Raw genomic sequence first — 11,860 nt, 5'->3', positions numbered from 1 at the left:
AGAAGTCACTATAATATTCCATTTAGTAGCATTACAGTCACCAGGGTGAATTCTTCAAAAGATTGCATACTGCCAATTTACATGCTATATACAGTAATGTCTGATTTTTCATGAGCAGAAGTACAGCAATGTGCAGAGATTCTACACAAGCATAGAAAGTCCTCCAACAAAAAGTAAATAATATAGACCAGATTGGGCTCTGTCATTAAACTAAACCAGCTGCAGAAAGTTTTACCAGTGCTAATGATACCTCATAGTTTTAAAGCTCCTGCCCTAAGGAGAACTCAGAATAAAAAACTGAGGAAGTTTCTAGCCTTTGCTTTCTTTTTTTGCAGAGAAAAAGTGAAATGTGTGACATAAGTGAATTTAAAAGGCTGTAAGAGGAGATAAAACCCCCCATATATCACAGTCTTGGTAAATGCTTGTTACTTTTCTGTCCTTCTCATGGCAGAAAAGGAGGCGCTGCTTTGTTAATTTTAAATACTTAGGAACTTTAGGTGTGCAGGCAGCCCAGGAAACACTTCTCACCTTAAATGTGACTCCCCACTTTCAGAAAAGAGAAATCCATTAGTTCTGCACAACATAACAAGTGTCTCTGACTCAGTCTCTGTAGATTTAGGCTTTTCAGGTATCCCTGAGACAGCTGAGGAACTAGCAGCAGCAGTAGTAGGTCTCTTTGCAGTATCAGTCCTTCTGTGACCACACCTCAACACTGATCTATAGAGAAAAGCCACTGCAGGTAGAAGACAGCCATGCCAAAAAAACACCATACAGTGACTACACATACAATAACTTTCAACCATTGTCCTGTGAGAACTGGAATAAGCTGGAAGGCAAAAAGAGATTACCATCTCCCAAGAAATGTATGAATGTTCAGCTATGGCAGGTCAAGCACAACTGGATTTCTCAAAGTGACACACATTTTATTGAACATCTGAACATAGGCATAACTTCCTTGGGCTTTTGCTTTCTCCTGCTCAAGACAATATACTGACCAGAAATATATCAGCCATAGGTCATGGCTGCCCCATGATGTCTGTAGATACAACGTAATCATGCTCCTGAACAGAAAAATCAAAGACGTATTTCACAAAGGTGACTAAGCAGAACCTGGGAGACAAAAGGAGACATAGACGAGACAGGAAAAGATGGTTCAGTAGCACTTTGTCCCCAGTACTTGCTGAGGCTCTCAGAAATTGCTTCAGGACAAGGTTATAGGGAAGAATAGACTTAACGATTACAGAGAGATTAATCGTGCCGTGGTATGTACGTCACAAGCCCTTGGGAATAAAGCAAGCTTCTCTGCATACCGCGCTGATAAGCGAGCTTGCTGTAGGTACTAAGTTAATCAGTAGCAGTCTGGGCAGGAGGTAGAGTAGATAGTGAGATGAAACAGGGGAAAGGTGAAATGCTTCCCAGAGACTGAATGAAGAATGAAGATCAACAAAGAGATACTGGAAGAAAGAAAGAATTAAAAAAAAAGGAAATCTGTGGTCTTAACTAAAGAAATCTGCTGTTAAATGAAGTCTGGTCCCCACAGCATGATTGAACAACAGAGAACAGAAAGTTTTCTATAAGAAACATCTCTACTGCACATGAAAGGGAGAGAGTTTAGGACAGCAGTAAAAATGTCCTTGTTTACTTTCCCTGACTTCTACCCATTATTTCACAAACACTGTGTAGTGATACCTCTCAGGCCTTTTGGAAGCCCCTCTCCATTTTCTGAATCTTGCCATCACCAAAAACTTCTTGATGCAGCTACGTGATCAATTTTTCTTTGTTATGGATCCCACACGCTGTAACCAATGACGGGCTGAACCAGACTATGGAGAGAATCAAAATGGCAGACAGATAAAAATTTCAGAAGTCCTTCAGAAATGCCAAAAGGCCTCACGTAGAAGCACTGTGTTGCTAGAAATCATACTGCAAAGGTTAGTTCATAGACCTTCATCCTGCTTTCCATCCTTAGATCCACAAAGCAGTCAGTATCACATTCATAAACATGTCCAACCAATGCATTCACAGCTGCATGGCAAAGTATCATTCTTGTAAATGCATAAAAATCATTCTTAAGGATTCAGCCCAGTCATCCATGCAACTCCATGGCTAAAATATACAGAAGTTACTGAACTCTGAACTTCAACTGAAATAAACTGAAGTAATACAAGCAACAACTAATGCAGCACAGATACCTACCATTTTTAGCCTTTTCCATCCTGGTATTTCATGTCTATAAATACTTTAAAAAATGGTGCACCAATCAAAACTACTATACAAATTTTCAGCAAAACCTGTATCTTTCTATCTATCCACAAATCAAATACAGTCTTTCCAATCACAGAAGTAGTTTTTCACCAAATAATGAAGATCTTTTCACCTTTCTGACATTCTCCTAACTTAGCAAAAATGTCTAGCCCCAAAGCAGTTTTTATCTGCCTACTCCCCACAGCAGAATGTGCAGACAAGCAAAGCGCCTTGGCTCCCTCCACACAGCCTACAGAAGGATAAGTACCTTCTCTAGGTACTTACAAGGAGGATTCAACAATAGTCAGATTCTTGGGGGGATTCGACAATAGTCAGTGTATGTACCAGAGCTGGGAGGTGCCTAAAGTCATCAGGCTGAGCTGGAAATCCCTGATATCATTAATAGGATTCGCTGAGGACAAGCTGGGTCTTAGATTCTACACCTTTCTGTAGAGCTTACTCAGTCAAAGAAGGACGAACTTCCTTCTGCTCCAAGAATTTGGGCTGAGCCAATCAAACGGTGCCCACCGCAGCCCTGGAAGTTATTCCCACTCTCCCTCCCTTCCCTTCCACCACTCTAGTTATGCATTCCCATTGCTTCCCTTGAATGGGGATCTAGTGGTTAGATGATACTTTGGTGATTAGATTCAGCCCACTAAATTCACTCTGGAAAAATGTAAATTCTTTCCCACTAGCTGAGACAGCTGAGCTGGCTCAGCAAGAGATCAGCTGAGCACCAGAATCACTGCAAGGAGGACAGGAAGAGATGGAGAAGAGGCAGGAAGGAGAAAGGACTACCACATTCCACAGTAATTATCTATTAGTTTTGTTCAGCTGCCTGGTCAAACCACACTTTCGGTTGCTACTTCAAAAAGTAGAACCCTTTGAAAATTCACTACTATAATTCCTACAGTAGTGATGCTCTTTTATTACAATAGCTCAGTAAACAGAACACTTAGCCAAGGTCTGTAGTATATTTTAATTACCACCTCAGCGCAGTAGGATATAGATCTTGTATCTTGAAGGAACAGTTCTGGCAACCACCAGCTACCCTGGTTAGAAGAAAGTTGCTGTTAGTACTGAGGCGACCAGATTCCACCATGAGTCAGTTATGCTTTCTCTGTGGAGAGGCTGTGAAAACAGTTTCGGCAAATATTCCTTAGCAGTTAAGGTGTTCTCAGCACTAGGCAACCCCAGAAAGGAAAAAGCTGTAAAAAACAAATCATTTTTCACATTTAAATGATAGTCTTGCAAAATGACATGTTACCCCTTTACATGGATGTTAAGTCTGCCATCTTCAAAGGAATTCTCTTGAAAGCAAAGAATGGATAACAATCAGAGCTGAAGGTCCTTTATCTGTCAGCAGCCAAAAAGGCAATTATAAGGGGAAAATATTTGAAACATAGAAACACTGACAAGACTAGGCTGGAAGGGGAGATCATCTGGTCCAACCTTCCACTGAAAGCAGGGCCTTAGACTCAGCTGCGTCTTGAATATTTCCAGCGAAGATGATTCCTCCACTTTTCTGGGCAAGTAATTGCAACATTTTGCTGTTTTCACATCGAAGACTTTTTTTCTTGTATCCAGAGGCACTTACCCTCTTTCCTATTGCCTCTTGTCCTGTCACCATGTACCCTCATGAAGAGTACCTCCCTCCTCTCTGTAACTACCTATTAGACATTGGAAAAATGTGAGTAGACACCACCTGCCCAAGCCTTCTCTTCTCTAGGCTGTACAAACCAAGCTCCTTAAGTTGTCAAAGTTCTCCAACCCTCAAATCATCTTGGTGGCAATTCACCAGACCATATCCAATTTTTCAACTTCTCTCCTGAACTGGGGGGATCAAAACTGTACACATTACTCCAGGTGTGTCCTAACAAGTGCTGAGTAGAGTAGAATAATCACATCCCTTGATCTGTTGACTACACTCTTCCTGGTACAGCCCAGGACACAGCTTGCCTTCGTTGCTTCCAGGGCACACTGCTGACTCCTGCTGAGCTTGCTGTTCATCATGACCATCAGGTCTATTTCAGCAGAGCTGCATCCCAGTCAGTCAGACCCCAGCCTCTACTGCTGCTTGTGATTATTCCGCACATGCATGACTTTACATTTATCTTTGTTAAACCTCATGCAATTCTTGTTGGCCCAATCTTCCAACCTGAATACTATTAATAAATATTTAGCAGTAGGACATCTTCCTACTACAGGCAAACATGAGCTGCAGTCAGCTCCTGGAGGTAATTCGCACTATAGTGTTTGAGAACTTCCAATGATGTAAGCACTGATGAGTTATTCTATAGGCAATTAAGAGAAATTTCAGCATTGGTAGCCCTTGTCCTTATGGAATATTTCAACTTCCCAGACATCAACTTGGAATATCATACTGCTGAGACGAGCAGGTCTTGTAAATTCTTGAAGTTTGTAGGAGATAACTTCTTGTCACAGGTGCTCAGTAAGCCAACTAGGAAAGATGCCCTCCTAGACTTGCTATTTGTGAATAGAGAAGGACTTGTGAGAGATGTGATGGTAAGTGGCTGTCTTGGCCACAAGTGATCATGAAATGACTGAGTTTAAAATTTTCAGTATAATAAGAAAGCACAGCGGAGTTGCTACCCTGTACTTCAGGAGAGCAAACTTTAAGCTATTCAGTGAGCTATTTAGCAGCATCCCCTGGGAATCTGCTTTTGAGGGCTTAGGAGTCCATGAGTGCTGGTCAGTTTTTAAGAATCACCTTTTAGAAGCACAGGAACAGGCAATTCCACTGTGTCGTAAGTCAAGCAAGCAGGGCAGAAGACCATCTTGGCTGTACAGGGAACTCATGGAGCTCAAGAGGAAAAAGAAATTGTATGATGTCTGGAAGTGAGGTCAGGCTTTGCAGGAAGATTACAGAGCTGTGGTTCATATATGCAGGGAGAAGACATGAAACTTGGCCAAATCTCAGTTAGAGTTGAAACTGGCCAGTGTTGCTCCAGATAACAAGAAGGGCTTTTTAAAGTATGTTAATAGCAAGAGGAGGTCTAAAGAAAACATTGGGCAGATACTTGTTCAAGATGGTCACCTGACTAATAGGGATGAAGAAAAAGCAGAGGCACATCAATGCGGTTTTTTGTCTCAGTCTTTAATATACTGATAGACCTTGGGCTGCCCAGTCCCCTTGAGTTGGAGGACCACAAGTGTGGGAACAGTGACTTTCCCTTTGTGAACACTGAAATTGTAAGGCACCAGCTGCATCAGCTGAATGTTCACAAGTTCATGGGACCTGATGGGATTCATCCCAGAGTACCAAAGGAGCTAGCAGATGTTATGGCAGGACCCCTCTCAATCATCTACCACAGGTCTTGGGAGTCCAGGGAGGTCCCTGCTGACTGGAAGCTAGCCAGTGTTATTCCAGTTTACAAGAAGGGCGTGAGGGAAGACCCAGGGAACTACAGACCTGTTAGTCTAACCTCAGTACCAGGAAAATTATGGAAAAAATAATACTGAGTGCTACTGGAAAGCATTTAAAGAACAATGCAATCATCAGGCACAGTCAACATGGGTTCACAAACGGAAAGTCCTGTCTAACTAATTTGATATCCTTCTACTATAACGTCACCCACCTAGTGGATGAAGGGAAGGCAGTAGATGTAATTTTTCTGTATTTTAGTAAGGTTTTCAATACTGTTCCCCATGGTATCTTTCTGGAAAAGTTGTCCAGCTGTGAGATGAGCAGGCACACGGTGCACTGGGTGAAGCAGGGTTCAAAGGGTTCTAGTGAATGGGGCTACATCTGGCTGGCACCTGGTCACCAGCAGTGTTCTTCAGGGCTCAGTTCTGCTGCCAGTTCTGTTCGCTATTTTTATCAATGATCTGGATGCAGGAGTTGAATGCACCATTAGCAAGTTTGCTGATGATACCAAACTGGGAGGTGCTGTTGACTCTCTCGAGGGACAAGAGGCCTTGCAGAGGGATCTAGATAGATCGGAGTGCTGGGCACTCATCAATGGCACGAAATTTAATAGTTGAAGTGCTGGATTCTGCACCTGGGATGCAGTAACACCAGGCACAAGTCTAAACTGGGAGAGGGGTGGCTGGAGAGCAGCCCTGCGGAAAGGGATCTGGGGGTGCTGGTTGACAGGAGGCACAACAGGAGTCAGCAGCGTGTGCCCTGGCAGCCAAGAGGGCAAACCCCATCCTGGGGGGCATCAAACATGGCATAACCGGCCAGTCAAGAGAGGGGATGATCCCGCTGTATTCGGCGTTGGTACAGCCTCACCTTGAGTGCTGTGTGCCGTTCTGGGCCCCACAGTTTAAGAACTATGGGAAGGTCCTTGAGTGTGTCCAGAGGAAGGCCACAAAGCCGGTGACAGGGCTGGAAGGCATGTCCTCTGAGGAGCGGCTGAGGACTTTGGGCTTGTCTAGTTTGGAGAAGAGGAGGCTGAGGGGCGACCCCATTGCTCTCGACAGCTTCCTGAGGAGGGGAAGGGGAAAGGGAGGTGCTGATCTCTTCTCCCTGCTACCCAGTGATAGGATGCCTGGGAACGGGTCAAAGCTGTGCCAGGGGAGGTTTAGACTGGACATTAGGAAACATTTCTTTACCGAGAGGGCGGTCGTACACTTGAACAGGCTTCCTGGAGATGTGATCAATGCCCCAAGCCTGTCAGTGTTGGAGAGACATTTGGACAATGCCCTTAATAACATGCTTTAACTTTTGGTCAGCCCTGAAGTGGTCAGGCAGTTGGACTAGGTCATTGTTGTAGGTCCCTTCCAAGTGAAATAGTCTTGTCTTTCTTATTTTATTTTATTTTATTTTATCTTATTTTATTTTATTTTATTTTCTAATTCTATTTTCAGACACACACTAAAGGTTCAGATAACAGACTTCACGAAGTAATTCAGTACCTGTTCTGTTGCTTATCAGTACTCCTCATTCCCACATACATCAGGGAGTAAAAAGGATTTTAACTCAGCCCTCTGTGAAATAATAACCCATTGTCTCCTTTCCTTTTTTTTGTAAAATCAAAGAGGGCATAAAACAACATTGGACAAACAAACGGCACCCAATCAGGATAGAAAAACGTATAGATTTACATTTTATAGAATTCATAAATAGATTTACGTGTGGGCCATGTGATGTGGGCTGGGCCAGCAGTCCTTCCTGCTTTGTGAGGCAGAGATCAAGACTCCTCTGCTACGTGGAGGGGAGAACATAATTTTCAGGGCAATTTCTCTCACTGAAGTAAAGCAGACCAAACAGATCCGACACAGGTAAGCACTCCCCCACTGCTCACTCCGCCCTCTTTCCTAATGAGTTTCCTGCTTTTGTGGGACAGACCTAGAAGAGCTGCAAAAGAGTAGAAGGTACGCGATCGTCTAGAAATTGCTTTGGATTCCAAACCTGGAAAAATAAGGTTCCAGTTTCCCACGCAAAACTTGTACAACAGGATCTTCCCATCATTTGCTACCTTCCCATATTCACTAGTTCCCGGCTTTTAGTTTCAAAAAAATCTGTTGTCTGCCTACAAGAAAACTCAAAAGGAGGAAGGGAGAATTTTTACTGGTGTCCCATCCTCAGTTCAGAAGGTGAAGGAGCAGGGACAAAAGAGCGTGTGCAATTTTCCTTGTGATGAAGAGAGAAGTTAAAACATGACTGCTCCTACCTACCGAAACCTGTCTCTGGTAAGTATATGCTGAAAAAGAATGTGTTTCTTTTTCTGGCATTTGTATATATACATTTAACTATTTTTGCTGTAACAAGGGAACGCATTTAGTGTGCAAAAGAACACAATGTAACATAGAACTATATAAAACTGTATTTGTTTGGAGATGCATATTCATAAAAAATATGTCCACTGTGTCATGCTTTTTTCCTTCAAAGGGGTCTTCGTCAAAACAGTGGGATATATGTAGGTTAGTATATGCAAGACGACTCTTTAATTATGGTATTCTTGAATACCACAGATCCCTGGCATTCATTCCATATTGACTGCACACAGTCACAACTGCTGTCTCTTTCACAGAGATGGGGTTTAGAATGGGGGACAGGAGGGGCTCTTGTGTTTGAGAATGATGGAAAAAAGCACATCAACAGAAAAAGAACTGAAGATATAGGCAAATATTCAAACACACGCCTACATTTTGCAGGAACAGACATACTCCAGCTATATCTAGAACTTAAAGTAACGTCATTGCTATAACGCTACACTGAAGTTAGATTCTCAATTTACTGGGGCAGACAGCCCCAATAATAATGCTACTTTTCTTCTGGGATCTGAACTAGTATCTGAATGTTCATTATGCAATGTACAAATGTCCTAGAATTAACCTTTAAAGTTATTCCGTGTTTCACTTTTGTAGTAAACTCAAATCTGCATCCTAGACTGCTCTGAGTTCTATTAAGAAGCTAGACCTTTTTGGATGAGCCTGGCAGTAAGTGCTGATGGTCTATTTATGCATTTTACGTCTTGCAACTGGGTGCCCAAGCGTTCCCATTATTCAATATGCATTCACATAGGAAATTCCAGTACATTTACATTGGCATGCATTCATGCACAGATTTCCCAGGCTTATTAGATATGTGCATAGCTGCATGTTCTCATGATGGCATGTACTTGAGTATGTACGTTCTTATTTTGGTCATGATACTGATAACGTCTTTGTATGCTCATGTTTCACATTGAAAAAACTATTCTGTGTCCCACAGATGTCTGTCCCCATAACTGCTCATCTGTTCTCAACTGTCTGCTACCACCATCTATACAACCATGTGGCTGGAGACACACTGGAAGAACATCCGCCAAGCCTTGTTGCTTCTTTTCACTGCTGCTCTTCTCATTGGGGTTACCATGCTGGCCATTTCATCTAACATCAACCCAGTAGGCTATTTCTTCCTAGGGGTAGGGGGAGTGTGTCTGATCGGCTATTTGCTGAGTGTGTTTGTCGAGTGTTACCTGAGGAATCAGCACCGACGTGACACAAATGAGACACCTCCAAACACGCAAAGCCAAGCAGGGTAAGCAGCAACATGGTTATTCTTTACTTTAACTCTCTCCCCTCAGTCACGGCCATTTTACGTATTGTTTTGCTGCCCTTCCCCTAGGGCACCAAACACAGACCCCATTCCAGGAGGCAAAAGCTCTTTTTAGGTTGTTTTCCTTCATTCTTCAGGTGGAGGTTGCAAATGTCTATGCCACTCATGTCCTGTGTATCCCCTCCAATATATAATTTCTTCCCCCCAGGAACTGACACACTAACAACTTCCAAGGTTAAACAGATCCAGGCCCAGTTTTATTTTTCTTTGAGTAATCCGGTCTTGCCAAACAATGAGTCAGACACGGAAAAAGAAAAAAGGCTGAAGCAATACTGAATCTTAGCTGGGTTTATCTCTATAAACCTTATCTCCAGAGCAACTGTTCCTCAGCAAACTTTTTAAAAGGAACCTGTAACTGGGTGTGTTTCCAGTCTTAAAAACCCAACTTGACACTGATAAACCCTGATTTTAAGAGGCTCTGAACACTCCCACATCTTTTTTGGCTTCATGTACATTTGCAGTTTCTCAGCATCACCTAATTTAACCCCAATTTGCCTACTGTTGTTGAAGAGTTTAACTTTATTTGTATCTTTGCTTCCCTGTCTGTATAATCCAGATAATCATTATCCACACCCATAAATGACTTGACATTCTCAAATACAGGTTTTAAAGGAAGGCAAAAATGTAATGATGTGTTTATTTTCAGAAAGAGTACATGAAAAGAAGTCTATATTGGGCTTTGCTAGTTTGGGGGCATACTAGAAGAAAATTAGTATCTGTTTATTTAAGAATATGACCTAAAAAGGAAAATGTTTCTAAAGTAACATTTTTCTCTGCAGATACTCTTTTACAGAATAGTTAGTCCTTGTTTAAACTAAATGAAAATACTTGATTTTCTCCGCTTCTTAAAAACAGATGACTATTGAGCTAATGTATTAAAAAAGTAAGGTCCTGTTTTATTCCAAGGAATAATTAGTAGTTAGTAATTATTATTAACAAATTTTAACTGGTAGGAGATTTTAAATGAGGGACATTAAGCTAAGCCTAGGACACTGAACTGAACAGTGTTGTTTTCTTCACTTATTCTGGTTGCTCTGAGAAAATGGTCAGATGAGCCATTCTCTAGGCCAGGAAGCAAGACATTAAGTTGGTGGACAAGTGAGCTCATCCAGTGGCAGAATATCACATAGAGTAATACCACGTGAGACACCCTGTCTCAGTCCCACCTACCGATTGTAGCATGGTCCCTATAGTACATTATCTGGACCACCTGCCTCTGCATAAACCAAGCAGTAAAATAACCAGTGTAACGGCCATTCCTCTCTTCACACATAGGGTGAATGCTGCCTATGAAGCACCGACCTATGAGGAGGTGATGACCATGTCGGTTCCAGCAATATGGACGATTGCATCCAATCCAGGCTTAGTGCCCTCACCGCTGAATGAGCCGCCTCCCTACAATGTAGTTATTGAATCATCTGCCCAAGAAGAGATTATGGTGGAGGCTCTCAGGGTGTCAGTGGCAGCAGACACAAGGCACACCTCTGAGACAGACACAGGCTCCAGGATGCAGCTGCAGCTGGTGCTGCCCCCAAGACTGCAGCGGTTCGTTTCGGACATCCATGAAGTGAAAGGTATTGAAGACAGGCTTGAGCCACTGGAGCCACTCACTCCACCACCTGCTTATGAGAGTGCCATCAATGATGAGGTCTTTGAAGAGGCTTTCCAGCCCTCCTCTGTATTATGATTAATTTCACCTTCCATGAATGCAGAACCAAATCCTCACCCCAGTACAGGATGCTCCTAGAGGGAAGGTGAAAGAGCTGAGATTTTTCACGCCTGAAACCGTAAAAGTTTGTCCCACCATTCTTTAAACCAGAGCTGAACTACGGACACAGCTTCTGAAGTCACTAGAATCTTTTTGCACAAAATATAAATCAATGCAGTACCACAATGCTTTTTCTTGGCAGATGCATAAAAACACTGTGAGGAAAGTTGTGTTATATATGGCAACAATTCTCCAACTGGAGATACACCTTTATGGGGGAGGAGAGTGAATCATGAGAAGAGACAAAGTTGCCAAAGGACCTCTGAAGAAGGACTGTAGGAAGCAGCCAGGAGAAGCTGCCTGGGAAAGGCAGCACTAGGAACAGAAAGAGCACTAAGTAGGTTCTGCCTGTGCATTACAAACAGCAGTATTGTTGAGAGCTGTGCAATCATCAGCCACCCTAAAATCCCTATGGAGAGACTGAGGCTGCAGTTCCCCAAGTTGCTGTTTTGCAGCAACACAAATTTATGGTCGGCGCTGTTTGTTGCTACCCCTCTGCTGCACTTGCTCCGCATCCTCAGCTGTGCCGCACCACAGTGTAACCGAGGGGAGGGTGGCTGTCTTCATCTGGAAGCTGGCACCACCTGATACCTGTCACTTGGGGTTGAAAAGCTGATGGCAAGCATGGCACCATGAAACAACTATTGTTCACAAGGTTCTCATCCCACACAGCCTGCAGTGGTGGACAAGAGGGAGATAATAGCGGGTTTTCTCCCACAAGAGAGTCCAGCAGTGGAACACATACATATATACGTATCCTCTGCCTGGACTGCCAGTCT

The 11,860-nt window shown here is 43.0% G+C and overlaps 1 protein-coding gene across 2 annotated transcripts; it reads left to right on the top strand.

Moving 5' to 3' along the window:
• Positions 1–6,467: 6,467 nt before the first annotated feature.
• TMEM139 (transmembrane protein 139) lies at positions 6,468–11,000 on the top strand. Of its 2 annotated transcripts, XM_069786056.1 has the most exons (4): positions 6,468–7,902; positions 8,581–8,652; positions 8,927–9,235; positions 10,589–11,000. In XM_069786056.1, exons 3-4 carry the CDS (start codon positions 8,988–8,990, stop codon positions 10,998–11,000), a joined length of 660 nt encoding a protein of 219 aa, XP_069642157.1. In that variant the 5' UTR covers positions 6,468–7,902; positions 8,581–8,652; positions 8,927–8,987. The 2 variants fall into 2 exon arrangements, with proteins under 2 accessions (XP_069642157.1, XP_069642156.1); XM_069786055.1 differs by lacking the exon at positions 8,581–8,652 and having other exon boundaries at positions 6,474–7,902.
• Positions 11,001–11,860: the final 860 nt, after the last annotated feature.

This window comes from Haliaeetus albicilla, chromosome 6 (genome assembly GCF_947461875.1).
Source record: "Haliaeetus albicilla chromosome 6, bHalAlb1.1, whole genome shotgun sequence".
NCBI classification, from domain to species: domain Eukaryota; kingdom Metazoa; phylum Chordata; class Aves; order Accipitriformes; family Accipitridae; genus Haliaeetus; species Haliaeetus albicilla.
Note: the sequence above shows the minus strand (reverse complement) of the source record. Positions and strands in the feature narration are given on the sequence as shown.

Excerpts from the sequence above, each read along its gene's own strand:
- TMEM139 (XM_069786056.1), top strand. The coding sequence starts at position 8,988 with ATGTGGCTGGAGACACACTGGAAGAACATCCGCCAAGCCTTGTTGCTT. Across the intron at positions 9,236-10,588 it reads AACACGCAAAGCCAAGCAGG|GGTGAATGCTGCCTATGAAG; the intron begins GTAAGCAGCAAC and ends CTTCACACATAG.